The sequence below is a fragment of the Macrosteles quadrilineatus genome, unplaced genomic scaffold (assembly GCF_028750875.1).
Source record: "Macrosteles quadrilineatus isolate MER2022 unplaced genomic scaffold, UCM_ALF_1.0 Scaffold_4__1_contigs__length_99947679, whole genome shotgun sequence".
Lineage (NCBI taxonomy): Eukaryota > Metazoa > Arthropoda > Insecta > Hemiptera > Cicadellidae > Macrosteles > Macrosteles quadrilineatus.
In genome coordinates, this window is record NW_026542597.1 from 39,189,864 (window position 1) to 39,212,668 (window position 22,805).

At 34.7% G+C, this 22,805-nt stretch overlaps 1 protein-coding gene across 6 annotated transcripts in view; it reads left to right on the forward strand.

Annotated features, from left to right (window-relative positions):
- The window catches only part of LOC128991542 (blood vessel epicardial substance-like), a 90,097-nt gene that overhangs the window by 24,760 nt on the left and 42,532 nt on the right, over positions 1–22,805 (forward strand). For all 6 annotated transcript variants that reach the window (XM_054414518.1, XM_054414523.1, XM_054414520.1 and 3 more), the window contains exon 3: positions 15,567–15,724. In XM_054414518.1, coding sequence (XP_054270493.1) covers positions 15,567–15,724 — 158 coding nt within the window. The remainder of the gene's footprint in view (positions 1–15,566; positions 15,725–22,805) is intronic.

A 22,805-nucleotide genomic window follows, 5' to 3' on the forward strand; every position in this document is an offset into this window, starting at 1 on the left:
CAGAACTGTCTTTGATACATTGCGATACAACAGTGATAGATACCAATGCTGCATTGCAAACATATTCCTATCACTTTACAAAGTCACATTAAATATCTGTTGTTATTAATTTTTGTTTTATTGATGTAAACTATTGTTAAACAACGGTGATTAAACCTTAACATTGTCATGGTGAGTTACCTCTTACATTGTAGTTTTACATTGTATTTTTAAAATATGTTGAATTAATATAGTTATGATTATTCAGTATTAATTGTATCTTGTTACTTAGGTCTTTAATCCTATTTTCTTGCAGACTACCTCTTATTCCTTATTCCGCTGTAAGAAACAAGTACCCCACAAAAATATTAGTGAAGATGAAAGCAAAACAGTAATATCATTACTGAAATCGTGCTCCGAAGATTATTAAATAATAATTGTTGGCCTAAGAGAGTTGGCAAAGTTCTGTTGGAATCCTAAACACAGTCTAATGTTTCTCATTACACGGGTTCTCTATGCAAATGATAGTACCAAGCCCCACTCTTTTCTTTGTAATGAACTGTTCCAAGTAGATAGTGCAGTATCAAGTATCTTAATTAAAGTGGTTGAAACTTAATCGTTTTCCTCCTGCAATCCTACGCAGTGCAACACTTGGTTTGGAATACAAGTAATTGTACTGTGTAAATTAGATTTTAAATACAGCATTTTTATATTGGAAAATTGCACCGAAAAAAGTTTGTGAAAAATACGTGTAACTGACGATCAATATTTTGAGCAAAAACTTCTAACGTAAACTTTTGAATGACAATTTGCAACCAGCTGTAAAAAAAAAACAAATTACCATCAAACAAACAATGATAGGATCGGCTGCGACACTTTAAAAATACCCCCGCCGCAGCAAACCTGCAGACTAAGCGAATTTCCATTTGCCTGATTGGATTTAGACTAAAATGTCTCCTTAAAAATATCACATTTATTCCCTATTTAAATAGAATCAGTTTAACACATACTTAGGTTTGCTGCAACAGGGAGGGTAAAAGTGTTTTTTTTTTATGTAAAATGTTAATAGTTAGTAAGAAATAAAAACATTTTCCAAATTTGGGCAAAATATGTTAATAAACAAGCACACTACAACGGTTTACTTATTCTCCATAAGAATAACATGGGAATTTTAAATTAACAATTTTTTGGAATTTTCTCCGTAACCATTAGGCGCATTATAACGCTTCAATATACTAAATTATTTGTTTTTTTTAAGCTCTACAAAATAGTTTGGAAAGAAATTTCAAAATGTTATGTTTTTTGGGTCAAAAATAGGAAAAACCCATTTTTACCCCATAAAAGCCCCCATAAACCCCTGTTCCCATGGTCCGATCATGCTGGTTCGCGAACTCGTTCGAATAAACGTAGGTTTACACGTTTGTACCAAATTTCATCAAAATCGGATCATTTTTGCTCGAGTTATCGCGCTAACGGACACATATATATATATATAAATATATATATATATGAATTTGAACGGATGGTGTTTTTGGCCTCTAGGGACCTCAAAACGAAAAAAAAAATCGGTCCCGGGTCCAGGTCTTACCATGAGTACTACGGTAATAGCTTATTCCCTATATGGGAAATTCGCTAACATTAAAACTTAATTTATTAAAAAAACTGATATGACATTCCCTATACCCTTCCTTTCAAAATTATGTTTCTTTAAAGAGAAAATCATGAAAATCCGTCAAGTGGTTGATTCAGAATCTTGGAATAAAAAACACTCCCACGTTTTAATAGATAAGACTATCTATAATAACTGAGTCATTAAATAAGCATTTTAAATTAAGAATAAATGTTGTAATTAAGTTTTATTTAGCGTCTTTGCATTCTCAATGAAGTTTTAAGGTATGATTTTGTGGTAAATATAGAAAAAAATGTTTCTAACAATTTATTTATTGAGTTCAAAAGACATAAAAACTATTGGAACTGCATTTTGGTACTATATTGTTATGAATTAAAGCTATAATCAAGAGACTGATGTATCAGATAAACGGGTTTGTTTTAAAATATATGTAAATGTTTTTTGCCATTTTGACTTTCTCAGAATAAATCAGTAAACTTTCTGGTAATTTAGTCAGCACTATAACCCGGCTAAATCTATCGCGCGGCCATTAATTAAATACATAAATTGTATTAATTCTCAATCATGATACTAGGTGTTGTCTACAATAGCTTTAAGGACCTTACTGGGCAGTACATAGAATTGTATTGGTTTTTGCTTGTATACGATTCTTAACTATTAGGAATTTAAACATTATTTTAACGTCTATATTGTAATATGGTGGTCCTCTGACTGTTTGAGTAGTGAGTAGGCAGGTAGATGGTAATGACCTTGCAGCCTGCTTACTCCCACACTACTCACTGCTCACTACTCACTGCTGTGGTCAAACAATGCCCAGATTCCCACTGTGCATTTTAATGTTTCCGTTTGTCACCAACTCGCCAATCTTGTGACGCACTCTGAATATTGGCTCGGCTGCAGAATATTTATAACCTTTTGTAGCCTTTTCTGTCCCTATAAGGGGGTAGGAAACTAAACTTATAAAAATAACTCATGCTATGAAACCGCTGATACCTACAATCATCAAGTATTTTTCAATTTTTTCTATAATGTTATCCTATACTCTAATACGAGCAAAGTTTGCTTGTATGTATGTATGTATGTATGTATGTATGTATGTATGCTTGCACCAAGATCTCGAAAACGGCTCCGACGATTTTCTTCAAATGTTGTATATAGTTTATTTCTGGCCTAAAAACGAGTTTACTGCAATTAGAACTGCCAACAAAAATATAATTACGTAGAAAAATTAAACTGAAAATCACATTTTTTTAACATTAGTCTTATGGGTTGCTAGGTAACCATGTTGGCTGAATTAAATAACAAGGAAAAAGTAAACAAAAGACTTGTAATTAGTCTATCCACAGTATACTAGCAAAACAAAATACAGTACAAAAGGAAAAACATCAGTTGTTACTATTGAGCAAAGATTATACTGAAGATTACTAGATTCTATAGTCAAGGGTAGCAGTGTGGAGTGTGGGATCTGTTTATGACGATTAGATTACGGTATCTGCAATCCTTAAATGCTATGGAAAGGGAGGAAAACAGGTCCACGACATAGGAAGTGGTGAAGGAAGTAGTAAAGGCGAACAGTCTGGAGTGTGGGAACTGTTTATGGCGATTGAATTAAGGTATCTGCAATCCTAAAATGTAATGGGAGGGAGGAACCAGGTCCATAACGTAGGAAATGGGGAAGGAAGTTGTAAGGCTAGCAGCGCAGAGTGTGGGAACCGTCTGTGGCATTTATGTATCTGCAATTCTAAAATAGTATAAAGAAGGAGGGCAAACAGGTCTACGTCATAGGGAGTGGTGAAGGAAGTAGTAAGGGTGAGCAGTCCGGAGTGTGGGAATTGTTAATAATATAAAAGGCAAAGCCCTCACTGACTGACTGACTGACTCACTCACTCACTCATCACTAATTCTCCCACTTCCCACTTACCTAGGAGGCTGAAATTTGGTACACTGATTCTTTAGGCATTAAATAGGAAAACTAAGTGGTTTTGATTCTGATCGGACTCTCGGGCTCTGCCCCAGTGGCTCTGGACTATCCCATGTTAACCTAATGAGTACTCATATTTAAATGGAATTAATGAATCATAACAGCTGTTTCAATTAAACAAGTTGGTTCTGTTCTATGATGTTCAATAGCATTAAAGTTACAAGGATTACCAACAGAGTTCAGCACTATTATTTTTTTAAATATTTGACAACAGCTAATTTGAAACCAAAAGGTGAGTGAGCGTAGCGAACGAACTTCAACCCGGAGGCGAGGTAGCGTAGCGAACGAGCTAACCTGAAGGCAAGTGAGCGCAGCGAACGAACTTCAACCAGGACGTGTGAGCGCAGCGAACGAGCTCCAACCCAAAGGTGAGTGAGCGTAGCGAACGAACTTCAACCAGGACGTGATTGAGCCATGCGAACGAGCTCACGTATGAAGTTAAACGGGGCAAAGCCCGCGGGTACAGCTAGTTGTTAATAACGATTAGATCAAGTTATCTACAATCCTAAAATGCTATGGGAAGGGAGGGAATCAGGTCCGCGACGTAGGAAGTGGTGAAGGAAGTAGTAAAGGCGAGCAGTCTGGAGTGTGGAAACTGTTTATGACGATTATATTAAGGAATCTGCAATCCTAAAATCCTATGGGAAGGGATGGAAAGAGGTCCGCGACGTAGGTAGTGGTGAAGGAAGTAGTAAAGGCGAGCAGTCTGGAGTGTGAAAACTGTTTATGACGATTAGATTAAGGAATCTACAATCCTAAAATGCTATGGGAATGGAGGGAAACAGGTCCACGACGTAGGAAGTGGTGAAGGGAGTAGTAAAGGCGAGCAGTCTGGAGTTTGGAAACTGTTTATGACGATTAGATTAAGGAATCTACAATCCTAAAATGCTATGGGAATGGAGGGAAACAGGTCCGCGACGTAGGAAGTGGTGAAGGAAGTAGTAAAGGCGAGCAGTCTGGAGTGTGAAAACTGTTTATGACGATTAGATTATGGAATCTGTAATCCTAAAATGCTATGGGAAGGGAGGGAAACAGGTTCACGACGTAGGAAGTGGTGAAGGAAGTAGTAAAGGTGAGCAGTCCGGAGTGTGGGAACTGTCCATAAAATGAGTAAACTTCTAGCACATGGGTATAATGTTCTACAGTACTATATTTGTTTTGTTTTGTAGCTGGATGGTTACAGTGCTCGCCTGGTAATCAAAAGTTCACCAGTTTGATTCTGAGAAAAGTTAGTAGCTTTTTGTAGCTATAGCTGTCCTTGATTATTAGGCTTACAATAAAAGTGGTCCTTGCTAAGATGACCTTGTAAACATACAGCTGGTCTTAAGTACCACGGATTTAAAGATCATTTCACTCCATTCTACACTCAATTCTTCATTCATATACAGATCAAGATACGCACCAGAGTGTGTGCAGGATTGGCTTTAACCAATTTAATTGTAAAATAAAATGTACTTGAAAAATGTATACAATGTGAATTAATTAGGCCTATTTCGTTGTCATTGAAAAAATACCAATGACATAGATGAACACATAAACAAATTTAATAATTATTAAAAACCTTTTTAATTTAATGTTTACCTATGACAAAACAGTGAAACTAATATCTGTCTTTTTTAGTAAAATAGTTTTATTAGTTTTACAACTAACCGTAGTAGCAGACAGAGTAGAATAAGTATCAACCAGGGAGCAAGGAATCTTAAATGTTTCCTAGTGAATTGACTGTTTTTCATTTAACAACTGTAAAACTTTTAACCCTATAAATAATTTTTATTTCGGTTTTCTAACAGATTTGCTCTTAAATTACTTCATAAGCCAACAGGGAATGAGAAGAGACGAGCCGCTAATTTGTCTCTACAGTTTAATTACATTCTTCAGACTAAGTAGCAATTATTACTTGGAGCATCTCTTCATTCTGCCCTTATACTTAGCTTTCTAGTGAATATAATGTAGTGCATTTTATAAATGGAGTTTTGAGTTCATTAATTGGTTAGGCTTAATGACTGCATTATTTTTATATTTCACAGACTTGAAAAAGATTATTTATGGAGGAGAGTATTAATTTTGTATCTTCAAAACATTTTGGAGGCTATTGTCCTTTTTTTTCCTTAGAACATTTTTCAAATTTTGTAATTACTTAGTCTATAATTACACTGATTACTTTCTAAATACTTGTAATTAATAACTTCTTAATTAACATTAAAACATAATTGGTGTATTATACACATGTAAATACACATACTAATTCGGTAACCATCTTAAGTCATGAAATCTGTACGCTCTGTTTAACCCACAAACATATGAGGGACTGGCGTAACATAACTATGTGGAAGTAAAAGTTAGCCTACTACTTAACATTGAATAAATTATTTCAAGTGCCCGTTTCCTACTAATGGTCTTCCCGATCAGGAATTTTACAATTGACAAATTTGTTTACATTTATTTTACAGGGAACTATTTTACTAAGCAGGTATTTTACAGCAGGTCATGCAATTGTACACGGATTTAATTAGAGTACAGTCGAAAGATCGATAGGTATTTTGTACTATTTATTTTAGTTTAGGCCTATATTTTTTAGTAGTTTTCAGGTTTAGTTACATTAAAAATTATAAGTTCAGTAATTCTAGAATCATAAAATGAATGTAACAATCCTTTTGAAAATAACACAAGTTGTTCACCTCTAACATTTACAGTTCTCCATTATTTATTTATTTTTACAGAGTGGAGTTTTTGTCTGAAGTTTATAAACACAACAACGGAGGCTCGTCTGAGGTGTTAATTTATACACCAATCTATTGCCTCCTTCATTTGCTCTTGCATTTAAACAACCTCATCTCCAGACTGTTTAACATTCTCTCCTCGTGCAACTAAGTTTAAGTTTCTCACAGTCATTCCGTTATTCGTCTTCTTAATGGATTAGGCCTCCTATTTTAACTTGCAAGTATTTTTACAATTTAAAATGGTCAATTTAAAAGTTGGTGGAATCCTTTTCTGTGTATCCACTTGCGTAGTAAGCGTATTTCTAGTAATTCTATCTTGTGAATTATCTCTTAAAAAAATATTATGAATTATACCAATTAATTCTTAAGAAAATTAGGAACAAAGCTTTTCTGTTTTCGGGGGTTTATTATTACAAAGCTGGTGTACTATTTATCAATATCATAAAGGTCAAGAAATTTTACAATCTAAAATTGTCTAACTTCATATGAGAAACAAGACAAAAGTTTATCCTAAAGTTTCTCAACAAATAAAAGTATAGGCCTCCTTGCTTTGAACTGTTGACTCACCAAACCTACAAAATACTTAATATTAGTATAGGTACATGAGTAATTGAGTATACTGTATATTAACAAAATGTATTAAATTTGATGTTATGTAAGTTTTATAATAAGAAAATAGTAATAGTCTCCAATCATATGTAATTCAAAACACCAATGTCAAGTCATTAAATAAAAAAAAAAACAATTGAAAAGGCTGTTGCAGAATCAATGACACTTTACGGTGTTTAATAACTAAATCCTCCTAAACAAAGTTAGCGCTTCATCTGCGTTGTGGAGCGGAGCTGTACCTGGTAATGCTCATTATCGTGTCACTTTAGTAGTTAGAAATGCAGCGATCCAAACTTTGCATGGAATCGTGTCAACTCTCGTGAACTCGTAATCCGCAATGATCGAGTTTCATGCATGAATTGTTCCGAACTGTGCAGTTGTACTTGAGTTCACAACCGATCGGCAGCCATTAAAACTAATGTTCGATGGCTGTAATCTGCGACACATTCATGGTTATCTCTGTACCGAGCTGTTCAAACGTTTACCCCTCCGGTTACTGGGGCGATACATAAATAAAATAGCTATATATATTCCGATTATGAGGATTAAAGCCGCTTCATGTGATTAGAGTTTTTCAAACCCTAAAATATATGGATTTTTTATACTTTGTGTGTGCCTGTTTGGTATAAAGAATTGCATACAATGTTGTCAAGATTTGTGTTTAGATGTGTAGTTGGTGCAGAACTCTTTAGCATTTATTTAAGTTCTAAATATTGGATGCCTGAATCGGAGATAAATGTGACTACAGTTATTGCTGTTTAAAAGATTGTTTTTCATCACTAAAGAGCAAAAGAGGAGTTTCACGATGTTCTAAAATCTGGAATCTGACCAAACATAGCATAATTACATAACATAACATAATTCATGTGACATAACAAATCTTGATAGAATACAACAAGATTTGTGCTCAAAATCGTCGAGTGCCAAAAACACAACTTAATTCGCCTAAATCTAATTGGTTGTTACGAATAAACTGACAAAAACAAGAGTACTCAGTGAAAGTAGTGACAATAATTTATTTGAACCATTTTGACTAACATCTTCTTTATAAGCCAACATAAAACTCAACTCTTTTGTTTACAATCTCTCCTTTAAAATAATAACATGTGTTTTAATTATTAGTAAGCATACAATATTAACATTGACAACAGCTGGCAATTACCAGTAAGTTCAACCATTGACTATAGGTTAAACCAACACAGCATATATAACATCCTCCCACACAAGTTAATTAACTTATGGTTGATTAACTTGTACTTTGGATCGTGTACTTCTTCTTGTAACTAATTTTCTCTCTTCGTTAGAGTTTATTTCCAATGGGTATAAACGTTGTACTGGGCGAATCAATTCATTGGTTGGTGTCTTCAATCTTACTGTGCGTACAATTCCATCTCTTCCTTTCTTTCTGTATACAGCTTTCTTCGGTAAATTGATCTCCTCAATAGCGTCTAAGTCGGGTTGTCTCACATCGCTTATATCTTTCAGAAACATTGATGGAGTAATGGGACTCAACTCATTCAGATCATCTGACATGTAAGTAAGCGGTCGAACATTGATAACACTTTCAAATTCACTTAATTTACTTGACATTTCTTCGTTGTTCAAACTAGTTTTCTTCAAAACTCTCTTCGGAGCATGTTGATTATTGGACTCCCACCCTTTAACATGTGCTGAAGCACCAAATACGGGTCTCACTGGTGTAGTCGCACTGTCCTTGATAACTGCTCTATGTGGTATGAAGTGCTTGATGTGATCTACCTCGTCACTGGGAACCGATTCAATGATTCCTTCATTCTGCCAACTTCTAAAAACTTGTTGATACTTGCTGAAGTAACCACCATTTTTAGTTTTGTCTATCGTTGATTGAAGCCATTTCTTTGAAAGTTCCAAGTTATTAGGAAGCATGTTACAATCCTCGACCCAAGGTAAGCACACTTCATAACGACCTTCGTTGTTTACACTCACCGTATTCCTAAAATGCTCTAGTGTCATCTCGTGTAACTCTTCTTTTGACTTCTGTTCTACGGGATCAGTAATACCAAGTGTCTCTAATTTCCAGAACATCGAAATATCCTCAGAAGGATCACTAAAAGAAAACATACTAACACATGATGTATTGCATTCTGTCTTACTGTTATCAGTTTCCACAACACTAGATAAGCGACCCATTAATGTCCAGCCTAGAAAAGTTTCCATTGCGACAAGTCCACTATTCAGCTGAACTTTGTTACCTGTGAACAACTTACCAGCAACATCTGCACCAATTAAAACTTCAATTTTACCTTCTGATCCAGCCACATCCGAAAGAACAATGTTAGCAGCTTCTATTTCCTTAAGTTCTGGACCTCTCCTAATACTAGGGATATTTTCACTTATAAGAGGTTGATCTAAAACCTTGAACCTACACTTATAGTCATTATTCCTATTGGCAAGAATGATTTTAAACGTGTTATGTGAAACAACATCCGTCTTAACACCACCAAAAAGTGAATGAGTTAAACTCTCTTGCCCCTCGGGATACATTCCAATTTCAGATGCTGTGGACTCAAGAATATAAGATCTCATCGAACCTGTATCAATTAAGGCTCTAACAGGACGAATCAAACCTTCATGGATCAGATTGACCCTCAATGTCTGCAGATAAATCTGTGATTTTGTTTGTTGTCCTAAGTTAGATAGATCTTTGACCTCATTACCGGTACTCCTGTTTGATTTTTCTTGCAATCCTTGTTCCTTATTACACATCAAAGTAGGGTGTTTGCGGTAACAAATACTACATTTTAAAGGCCTTCTACAGAATTTAGATGTATGTCCCTGAAATAGACATGTAAAACAAGCTTTTTTATCCAAAACAATTTGTCTCTTTTTACTAAAATCCATTTTCTTGGCCTGCAGGCAATCTGCACTTTTGTGAGCTTCTGAACAGAATATACAATTTAACTCTTTTGACTTGTTAGTCAAGCAAGATGCTGAAGGTATATTGTTTGATGTTTTATCAATATTACTTCTAGGGCTTACCCTTTTACTCGTACCGTAACCAGTCTTAGCCAAAACAATTCTTTCTTCACCTTCGACTTCTGATTTGATGAACTTCCGCAATCTTTTCAATGTCTGCTCTTCTGATTCTGATGATTCTTTATTTTCTCCATCTGAAGACAAACTGCATCTCTGACAAGCTCTAAGAAGATCATCTGGTAAGCAGGACTCTACTAAAGGCAACAAAACACAAGCACATTTATCTGTTGTTACCTCTAAGCTTTCCAAGGCTCGTAGTTGACATTCTAATTTGTCGTAAAACTGCATCAGAGACAAACGATGTTCTGTGTTTTTCAGTACCAAAGCTAGCAGCTCTCTAACATATACTTGTACTAGAAGTCCGTCCCGCCCAAATCTACCTTTAAGTTCCTCTAGAGCCTTAGGATAAATATCTGCTGTTGGTGGAAAACTCTTTACTACTTCATATGCTCTAGACCTAGGAATCATACTTTGTAACAAGTATTGGAACTTTTCTGCAGCATTTAGGGTCGGTTCCCTATCTATTGTTTGAAAAAGACTCCAGAAATGTAGCCAGTCCTTTGGATCTCCACCAAATTTGGTCAATTCAACTTTTGGAAGTCTCACTTTGTTTTGCTTAGGTACTAAAGTACTGTTGTTACTTACAGCATCGCTGAGAGAACGAGCTTCATCTTCTAGTCTGTTACTTACTCTTAACTTGTATTTGATTGATTCAAAAGTCTCCTTATATTCATCCTGTTTTGCAAGTTCGGCTTCAATTTCTTCTTCAGTACTTTCTTCAAGCATTAAATTGAATATTTCTTTATCAATTTCATGTAACTCATTATACCTTTGTTCTATTACGCCATAAAGAGCATTAGCTCTATCAAATTCATCTTGACAAACTTCATTAAACTTCGATACTGTTCTACTAAATGTACTTCTCAAAACTTTCCTTCTTTTTAACAAGGCATCCATGGTTCAAATAAAATCTATACTTTTCCAACAAATAAATTACTTCCACCAATGCCAACACGTTGGACGCCACAATGTTACGAATAGACTGACAAAAACAAGAGTACTCAGTGAAAGTAGTGACAATAATTTATTTGAACCATTTTGACTAACATCTTCTTTATAAGCCAACATAAAACTCAACTCTTTTGTTTACAATCTCTCCTTTAAAATAATAACATGTGTTTTAATTATTAGTAAGCATACAATATTAACATTGACAACAGCTGGCAATTACCAGTAAGTTCAACCATTGACTATAGGTTAAACCAACACAGCATATATAACATTGGTGTTTAAATGCTAGAGCAAATTAATGAAGGAGACAATAGTGTGGTGATTTCAGTAGGTAGCCTTTTAAACCCCATGAAGCAATGTAAATTTCACAACATACCAAAAGAAAGAAAATACAGCAGGTACATAATTATAGTTAGAATGATAAACGTATCATAAAAATGCATGGTGTAAGAAAATGTTAAAGTTAGCCGCCATTTTCGAAAAAGATCTTTTTAGAATTTAGAGTAATTTTAAGACTTGTTTATTTTTAGCAGTCCCTCTCAAAACTTGTTCGTTTGAGAGCTACAGGATGCAGAATGTACACAGCAAGCAACTTGTCCCCAGTTGTAACACTCTGTAGCTCCTAAACGGGTAGTTGTAGGGGAGAAATAAAAAAAATACAAACGTTTTGGAATTGCGTTTTTTATATTCTAAAACAGTCTTTCCATCAGAAATTTTAAAATTAGCCGCTATATTGGAAAATGGCAGACATTTTTTAAAAGTTAAATTTATATTTTTATATTCAATAGAATAATAGTCGAAGTTCCCCTTTTAATGTTTTCTCTAAATCTAATATTCTCTGAGATCCCAATCTTTACAAAGTTAGGCTGTCCACCCTGTATAACAAATATGAATTAAGATTGTGTGTGGGAGAAATTAAATGGCAGATTTATGTGACTAAGAGCAGCTGATTCTTTATCCAAGACCGCCAACTTATAAAAGTCCAATGATCAAGGACTGGGCACTGTTTCAAAAGTGCTTCAAACTTTTCCCAGGATCGAACCGGTAACTTTGGTATAGATCCTCTCCAACCGCTCAGTGACCCAAATACTCAAGATACTTGTAAAATAATAAACAATAAACAATATAATAATAAACAATATTTATAGCAATTACGGTGTCATAAAACGATATTGAGATGGTCAATAAACCATGGAGACCCTGGAGCTTTCACACCCTCATATTGATTTTGTCTGTTGTTGGCATGTTTATGAGCAAGCAAAACATGTGACATCCCTTGTAATGGTAAATAAGAGCCAGTGCTCACTGAATTGGAAATGTAAAACATTGAGCAAAAATTAAAGGGATTAAAAATAGAATGCAAGAAGGTTGGAACAGCCAACTATTTAAAAATCTTAATTAATTAGTTTTAGAATATTACAAATCAGGCTAAACATTTTATTGAAGTTTGTTTGAAATGCAAAACTCATAATATTGTACTTAGCAATGAATAAACTTCGTGATCTTTCACAAAATACATATGATTCTTTATCCTGGTTAAAACCAGCGCAAAAACGTACACATATAAAATGTTGTATTTTATTTAGGGTCCTTCTTAACTGGATGGTTATCATAATATCTTTAGGACAAACAAATTTAGTGGAAAATAATCAAAACGGCTTTTGTTTTAACAAGCTGAACACTGAACAAGTTTTACATTAGTTTTATCTCGAAGACTTTTTACTTTTCCTCCCTTAATACATAAATTTCAATTTTCCAAGAATAATGATTTTGAAAAATAAATCGCGTTCTATAGAAATATTTTATAGTAGGCTACTACAACACTGAATCTATTGCTGATTTATTAATTTTTTTATGCCAAATAACTTCTCAGAATCGTTTTTCCACAAATGCTAAGTTTTTTGTACTCCCAGGTACTGATCAAATAAAAATCGAATCCTTTCTACTTATTAGTAAAATGCACTGAATTATGTTGACCTCTAGACATAAAACTCTTTGACCTACATAAATAGAGTGGTCTATTGTTTTTATTGCAATAGTGTTGTTTGTTAACCATGACCATGCCTATGATCAAAAGGAAGAGTAGTCATTATATTAATTATCTATAAGTATAAATAACACAAATAACCAGTGGTTTCTTAATCAAACAGTTTGTTTTCAAGTGTTTGGTTATGTTATTGGACCCATTGTTCTATAATTAATCAGTTTTCGGACTTTTATCAATTCCACCATCGTTTAGAGCAGCCTTGCTCTTACTAAGAGCAACTTTTTGTTGACTTTTCCTCTCTAGTTTGTCCAGAGCGGATTGTTCAAGGGTGTTGTATTCATCAACCACTCCCGCTACTGGTCCGTTATGGAAATCATACAAGCTCATGTTTGACGTGCTTTCTTGCATATCTGAAATATCTTGATCGTTTTCTTTTTTCAAAGATGCTTCTCCCAAAAACAAGGTTTGAGTAGGATGATTTGCCTCGTTCATACCTTCATCAGCAACTTCAGATAAGTTTAATGGCCTCAAATGATCATCAGGGAAAGATTGTGGTAAAAGAAAATCATCTTTTTCATTTCTGGTCGTCTGCTCTTTGGGAAGATCATCCTCGAAGACAAGTGCTTTTCTAAACTTTGGATTTCCCATATTTTGATGTTTCTTTGTCACCTGTCCAGCAGCAGCTGTGTCCACCTCAGAATTATCTTGATCAACTTTATCATCACGTTTTGGACGATCTTTCTTTTCTTCCTGTTTAAACAGAGGAGATTGCCTATCTAACTCTAAAGGGTTTCCATCTTGGTCTACAAACTCCTCCTCCACCACTAACAAAGTGTGTGTGATAGTCTTTTTGGGCTTGCCTTCCATGATGAAAAACGTTAAACTGGAACTTGAATTTTAAAATTATTTGTTTGTTATGTGAATTTATTTGGAACCATAGCAACACTAGGAAAGAATTAAAATGCTTTTAACAGTTATTGTATACTTTCTGTATACTTTGCAGCCATGCTTTTGTGGTGTTATCGCCTTTTTTACTGGCTGTCATTAGTGACAAAACCAAAAGTTAACTAACTAATCTACATTTAACTAAATTTGCCTGCTTTAGTAATGACAGCTGCAGGTCATCTACGTGCTTAAGTGACAAAGGGCCATTTTAGGCTGGGTTTTCACAAGCCTTACAAAAACTAGCAGTTATTACCTGAGAATAACATTTTTGGTTTTATAGATTACACTAGACTGATAATGTTACCTACATTCTCACCCTTGGTAAGAAATGTTGGTTTTTGAAATATTTGTCAATGATGCATCGGTGAAATATCAGTTTGCTTGGCAATAGGATACTGTGGTACTCATCAAATGTATTTAAAAATGTTTCTCTTAATCAGTCATGTTAAAAATGTCCAGATAAAACTTTTGCAAGAAATCGTGTTTATATGTAGTAGGCAACATGTTTCATGCTTAGAACCAATCGACAGTATAATTAAGTTAGAATCTCATCACACCAACTCTGATGCACTACACATCAGCAGTGGTGCAATGGATGAAGTAGCCTAACTTTAAACTATGATTAAGGTACTGAGACATTTCACGCTTGACAGTTTAATTAAATCAAACTAAAGTTTGCAAATGATTTATATTGTACCAAAGACTATGTCGATTGTATGAATGTACCACGAATGTACCACGTGCATCAATGTAAGATTTTTATTATTATAAGATGTCGATTATTGTTGCAGGTGTACCTATTTAAGAGTTTGATTTTTTTCAGGTGTACAAGTATAAGGTGTTGATTATTGTTGCAGGTGTACCATTATATTATTTTTATTTTTTTGTAGGTTTAATTATTGTTGAAGGTGTACCAATACAATATTTTGATTATTTGTTCAGGTGTACTAGTGTAAGATGTTAATTATAGTTGCAGGTATACCAATGAGAGAGTTTGATTGTTGTTGCACATGAACCAGTGTGAAAGTTTGATTATAGTTGCAGGTTTACCAATGAGAGAGTTTGATTGTTGTTGCACATGAACCAGTGTGAAAGTTTGATTATAGTTGCAGGTGTACCAATGAGAGAATTTGATTGTTGTTGCACATGAACCAGTGTGAAAGTTTGATTATAGTTGCAGGTGTACCAATGAGAGAGTTTGATTGTTGTTGCACATGAACCAGTGTGAAAGTTTGATTATAGTTGCAGGTTTACCAATGAGAGAGTTTGATTGTTGTTGCACATGAACCAGTGTGAAAGTTTGATTATAGCTGCAGGTGTACCAATGAGAGAGTTTGATTGTTGTTGCACATGAACCAGTGAGAAAGTTTGATTATAGTTGCAGGTGTACCAATGAGAGAGTTTGATTGTTGTTGCACATGAACCAGTGAGAAAGTTTGATTATAGTTGCAGGTGTACCAATGAGAGAGTTTGATTGTTGTTGCACATGAACCAGTGTGAAAGTTTGATTATAGTTGCAGGTTTACCAATGAGAGAGTTTGATTGTTGTTGCACATGAACCAGTGTGAAAGTTTGATTATAGTTGCAGGTGAACCAGTGTGAGAGTTTGATTATTGTTGCAGGTGTACTAATATAGGATCTTGAATGTTCTTGCGAGACAGCAAATCTAAGATTTTATTATTATTGCAGGTGTATCAGGCGCTATTCAGGCCGCTGAAGGTGACGAGGCATCAGTTCAAGAAGGTGCTGGACTGTATGAAGATGATCCGTCAACTCAAATACCAGGAGGTGTACGCCCAGGAGAAGGTCACCAAAGTAGACAGCTTATCATTGGTGCTCTCGGGAAAGTAAGTGTTTTATATTATCTTCTTTGTAGTAGTCTAACTGAACTACTAGACCTAACTGTTTTTGGCAGGAGTGTGTTCTTTCTTCTGAAGTTGTAGATTGTTGTATCAACTGTAGAGACGTCTATACATTTTGCTCTTTAATGTTTGAATATCATAAGTGTTAGTATTTTTTATTCATCGTAGGCTAGCTAAAGAAACCAGAAACGGGTTTTCGTAAGTTTAAGCATTCGACCACTAGATTAAACTACAAAATATCTATAACCAGCTTTGACTTTAAGTTTTAGTACAATATGGTTTTATTACATGTTGAACAAATAAATAAATTTATCATAATAACTGCTTCCAGATAGACAACGGTTGTTAAACAATATTATTTATTTGCTATGACATCTGGCAAAATAAACTCGATAAATTCATTTGTGAGTCAATTCAATTGGTTCAAACTTGAATGATTGTCACTTCCCTTTTGAAATAGTAAAATAGCAGAGATAACTTGTTCATTACCAGTAGTTAACAGTTTGAATGCACAATGAGGGTTTTATAAAAGTTAAAATTTTGACAACGTTATTTCAAAGAGAGTTAAAATACAATTGCGTTAAAGGCCATATCGGTAACGTTGCGACCGACAGTCAAAGTCACTGTGATCGGATTAATAATGCTGCGATGTTGGTCGCTCTGATGAAACAATGGAGTGGTGAAAGGGGGGGGGTAAAGTCTCCCCCATCCCCTCGAGGTTTGGTTCAGTGCCAACAAAATGATACTTTCAACTTTCAGCCGGATGGTCGGTTTGGCCTAACGGACCAATGTTGCTTAGCGTTTAGCATCTCATGAACGTTTAATGAAAAGTTAAGTAGGAATGGTGGGCTTTAAAAATTTCTTTACCTACGACCGTTTTTAAAGTGGCCGTTGCAGTTCAGTTCTTAGAATTGAAACGATTTACTCAACAGCAGTGTTTACTTACTTAACAGCATTGTTTTCTTACTTAACAGCATTGTTTACTTTTACTTAACAGCATTGTTTACGTACTTAACAGCATTGTTTTACTTAACAACACGGGTTACGGACCAATGAGGTTCAATAATTGAGAGAGAAGAAGTAAAATTGTAATGCTTCAGGCGTCAACTAATCAGCTGTTTAGACCAATTGTTAATGAGTGGTGCAATTAGTGTTTGGTTCAATGATTTGTTACATCTCTGTCTGTGGCAATGAGAGGATATAAACGAAAACATAACCTCTCATAGAAGATATGAGTTAAGTTATGAGTTTTGTGATTGTTAGTAATTAAAAAACTGTCGTTGGTAAAGTAGTGTACGCAACTCTCATAAATACTGTAGTTTAAACGACACTCGTAGAAGTTTTTAAGGCACTCGCTAAGGCTCGTACCTTAAATTACTGTACTCGTGTCGTTTACACTATCTCTACGCGATCGTTGCGTAAACTACTATTATGCGTCAGTCTATTCAAGACTATTTTACTATTGCCTGTAAATATATCAGCTGTTTTCATCGGGTGTTTCTATCGAATAATCATGTCGCCGGTTAGATCCATCGATACAAAAGGTCAGTAACATTATATTTTTGCAAATGGCTATGTAAAACCATTAGTTTTCAAAATTTATAAATATTTTTGCTACAACTAAAACACACAGGACCGAGAAACTATCTAGAAATAATAAACTTCAAAATGATCAAAATTGTAACAAACTTCTATTCTTTGATCACAAGACATAGGATATTCATGTATATAAAAATCCAAGTTGATGTATTGCTTGTCCTACTAAAGAACGTGTGGAGCTTGCTTGCATGGCCTTAAACTTGTCCACAGACTGGCACCAGTCCAACATCAGATGATAGATTAGGCTCCACTACAGAAAGTGTAGTGTTTGCTTATTCTTGCATCGGGTAAATATCACACAAGATATTCATCTTATCTGACATTTATCATGCTTAGACAAGATGATTACAGTACTGTTATCAATTGCTATGATTAAATTGATTTCCCCTCGTTTCACACTCAATGATCAGTATTAATCTTGGGATTCAGTGATCAGCGTTTTACAGAAATTGTTTTGTCTCGTAATATTTTGATAAAACTACAACAGTGAAAGTTTATAAATTCTGGGGTTTTCCAAACAATAATAATGGAAAAATTTGTATTGGCGTGTTAATGTTTTTTTATATGCGCAACTGTTGAAATGTGTACACATCCACACATTTACAAGTTATTTGCACTTTTGGGTTCAACGCGTAAGTGCAATTTGTTGAGTTGCACTTGTAAATGTGTATATTTTATTGAAAATATAAGTTCTTACAAAGGATTGCTAATAGACCATTCCTTATTTGACACCAAGTTTATATATTGAAGGGTGTATATGTAACATTTAACTCACAATATAGTCATTATTTTTATCATCATTGAAATTCTTATATCATGCAAAACACACTATTGTCCTTATTGCATTAATCTCAAAAGCGGTCGTATTCAACACACAGCTGCCCATACAGTATTAAACACACTATAGTAGGTACTCATATTGCATTAAACACATAGTGCTCATATTACATTAAACACACTAGTGCCCATATCGCATTAATCATATAGCTGCCCATATTGCATTAATCATATAGCTGCCCATATCGCATTAAACACACTAGTGCCCATATCGCATTAATCATATAGCTGCCCATATCTCATTAATCACACAGCTACCCATATTAAATTAAACGTGAAGCTGCCCATATTGCATTAAACACATTTGTGCTCATATTACATTAAAACACCACTGCTCATGTTGCATATTAAAACACAACTGCTCATATCGCATTAAACACTCAGTTGCCTATATTCCCTTTAACACATCAGTGTCCATATTGCATTAAACACGCTAGTGCGTGTATTGCCGTCAGTTTGGCAAGAGGCACAAAGTGACTTTGGTAACTGCATTACGCTGTGATTGAATCATTTCACCACACAGTAAAGGGAGTTACTCCGACCAAACAAACGAGGTTAAACAGAATACCACCACAATATGTTCATTGGAAATACTGTTGGGTGATGGCCGGATTGACGGTTTTTAGCGAATTTCACATATAGGGAATAAGCTATTACCGTAGGTCTCATGGTAAGACATGGACCCGGGACCGATTTACTTTTTCGTTTTGAGGTCCCCAGAGGCCAAAAACACCATCCGTTCAAATTCATATATACATACATATATTCATTTATATATATATTTATATATGTCCGTTTGCACCTCTCGAGTAAAAATGATCCGATTTTGATGAAATTTGGTATAAACGTGTAAACCTTTACACGAGTTCGAGAACAAGCATGATCGGACTATGGAAACAGGGGTTAAAAATGGTGTTTTCTCATTTTTCATCCTGAAAACATAAAATTTTTCAATTTCTTTCGGAACCATTTTGCAGAGCTCAAAAAACAAATAATTTAGTATATTGAAGTATTGTTGTATGCCTAACGGTTACGGAACAAATCCCCAAAAAGTGTAAATTTAAAATTACCATGTCTTATAGAGAATAAATAAACTGTTGTAGCTTGCTTGTCTATGGGCATATTTTAATGAAATTTAAAAATTTTGTTAAATTCATGCTAAGCTATCAATATTTCAATAAAAAAACCCCTATTTCCTTCCCTGTTGCAGCAAACCTACGTACCGGTACTCATTACAATTAATGATATTTAAATCTATATAAATAAAATTAGAGTTTTGTCTGTACATTGCTTAGAATAATGAACTTTTTGGTTATTTTTACATTTCATAGGTCAGAGAAACCGAATCAAACCTTATCTCAATTTCTGTCTGTCTGTCTGTCTGTCTGTCTGTCTGTCTATCTGTCATTCTCTTGGTAACGCTAAAATACGCACTTTATTACAACTACTCCTCAATAACTATAGCACTGTCCCGCCTGAAACTTATTTTCCAAATACTATACATATATGAGATGGTTTTATACGTATTTCATCGAATATGAGACAGTTAGATATTCAACAGTAAACCCTTGAAAATCAAGTTTTTGTAGATTTTTGACGTGGAATTTCTGGAAGCCCATGTTAACCTTATGAGAAATGAAATTATTGAATCTTAACAGCTGTTTCAATTAAACAAGTTGGTTCTGTTCTGTGATGTTCAATAGCATTAAAGTTACAAGGATTACCAACAGGGTGCAGCACTAGCACTATTATTTCTTTTACATTTATGACAACAGCTAATTTGCAACCTGGAGGCGAGTGAGCGTAGCGAACGAGCTAACCTGAAGGCAAGTGAGCGTAGCGAACGAGCTAACCTGAAGGAAAGTGAGCGCAGCGAACGAGCTCCAACATACAGGTGAGTGAGCGTAGCGAACGAACTTCAACCAGGACGTGATTGGAAGGCAAGTGAGCGTAGCGAACGAGCTAACCTGAAGGAAAGTGAGCGCAGCGAACGAGCTCCAACATACAGGTGAGTGAGCGTAGCGAACGAACTTCAACCAGGACGTGATTGAGCCATGCAAACGAGATCAGATAGTAAAAATAAAAGTAAGCCTACCGTTATAGGATCGACCGGCAGACACAGAGGTAATTTAACCTTTTATTGATTGTCATACCGATCCGGAACAACAAAAAACAACATAAAATGAAGCTATGTATAATAGTTTGGCCAGCATATCTTAAAATATGCAAACCAACTGCTGTTCTTTATATAAGAAGGTTTCAACTGAATATTATAAGATCCCCGTGCGTAGAACGGGTACACAGCTAGTAGGAAATAAATCTGACAATTTTAAGGGAATAATTTAGTGGAATTCCAGCCAGGTAGATGGAAATTCGCTTAGTCTTCAGGTTTGCTGCGGCGGGGGTATATTTATTATATTTAATATGTTCTAGGAAACTAATAAGTCTTAACTCTTGTTAAACATTTCCGGAGGCAGGGGTACTGCGGTTCAAAGTATATCCCTAAGTAAAAGCTAGCTTGCGGAAGGTTGAGATGAACAAAGGTATAGTGTAGTGCAATACTTTGCTAAAGGAGTGTCTTGTATAATTACAACTGTATTACTATAGCCTCTGCTACTCTGAGCAGGGTGAATCAGTGGGGCCGAGTTTCCATTGTCGCTAGTATCTTTTCTATTGTGTCTACTCCTTGAGCGAAACATTATTCTGCAACAAAGCTACCTCTGTTTTCCTTATTTCCTCTGTGGTTAACCTTCCTTAAAGTGGCAATATCTCTAGTCTTGGTTATAAGGATGAATCTAGCATTGCAATTCAGTATAATTCTACATTGCAATATTGTTCAGTCTTAAAATCTGTCAACAAAGTTACCTGCATCAAATTTAAGTTATTAACACGATAAGAAATCATGAGTTGGATGCTACTTTTTCTCAGCTCAATTGACAAGTTACTAATTCCTGAATTTTATTTTTCGTTCGGTGGATATCTTTCTTGTGTAACAGAAAAAAATCCTTACCAGAAAAACCTTTAAAACACGTAAATAAATCAAATAAATTTGTTTATACTTTCCTTTTTGTTGTTGAATTTTTTTTAAACGTGTTACTAGATTACAGAATCTTTGAGGTACGGCACGTTATTAAAATTTTTGTCTAATTAGTTCATCAATCATTTTGTCTAATTAAAAACCAAAGTTTTGAAGAGATAAACTAAAATTAACATATCAAATAACGTTTACACAGTCCTATGTCAGCAACAAGTAAAATGGCAAATGGTTGATCGACATGTTCAATGCATTATGATATTTTACATCATTAAAAATTTCAAGAAGTCAACGTCAGTGTCAGAACTTTAAATCTTTCTGTGCTCTCTCTTAATGACAATGATTATACAAGATGAATGCACTGATCTGCTGTGAGATAGTTGATGAAACTTCAGCAAGGTTCTCTATAATTTGACTCATTCGCACATGCGTTGTCTAGCTAGCTTATTCATCTTGAGAAATATCTAGGCTGAGTTAGATCATGCTATTCCGTCATACCCTAGTTCTGTCATCACTAAAATTATTTGTTCAAACTTTGTTCATTATTCAGTACTAATGTTGTCATCAAGCTTGGCTTGAGGTTAAGTTTTATTTCAACTTCGCGCCTACAGTGATAGCCCAAAACGTTAGGAATGTCCCAGAAAGACCATTTTCTTGGTTTGATAGACACATTTTATGATCATAAATCATTTTTTGTAAAAACTAGTAATGTCGACACTGTGCTAATGATTACAAAATTTAATTTTTTTTTTGTTTATCAATAACCATTGCAAAACGAAGTTTACAAATTTGTCTTAATCCATAGCTGTTTGCCTATAATACCAGTACAGGCTATACAATAAGATGGTATCAATGTAAACAAGGTTTTTAGCGAATTTCCCATAGGGAATAAGCTATTACCGTAGTACTCATGGTAAGACCTGGACGCGGGACCGATTTTTTTTTCGTTTTGAGGTCCCTAGAGGCCAAAAACACCATCCGTTCAAATCCATATATATATATGAAGTCCGTTAGCACGATAACTCGAGCAAAAATGATCCGATTTTGATGAAATTTGGTACAAACGTGTAAACCTACGTTTATTCGAACGAGTTCGCGATCCAGCATGGTCGGACCATGGGAACGGAGGTTTACGGGGGGTTTTATGGGGTAAAAATAGGGTTTTCCCATTATTGACCAAAAAAACGTAAAAATTTTGCAATTTCTTTCCAAACCATTTTGCAGAGCTTAAAAAACAAATAATTTAGTATATTGAAGCGTTGTTATGCGCCTAATGGTTACGGAGAAAATTCCAAAAAATTGTAAATTTAAAATTCCCATGTTATACTTATGGAGAATAAGTAAACTGTTGTAGTTTACTTGTTTATGAACATATTTTGATCAAATTTGGAAAATGTTTTTATTTCTTACTAACTATTAACATTTTACAAAAAGTTTTATCCTCCCTGATGCAGCAAACCTAAGTACTTGTTAAACTAATTCTATTTAAATCGGGAATGAATGTTATATTTTTAAGTACACATTTCAGTGTAAATCAAATCAGTCAAATGGAAATTCGCTTAGTCTGCAGGTTTGCTGCGGCGGGGGTATTATAAA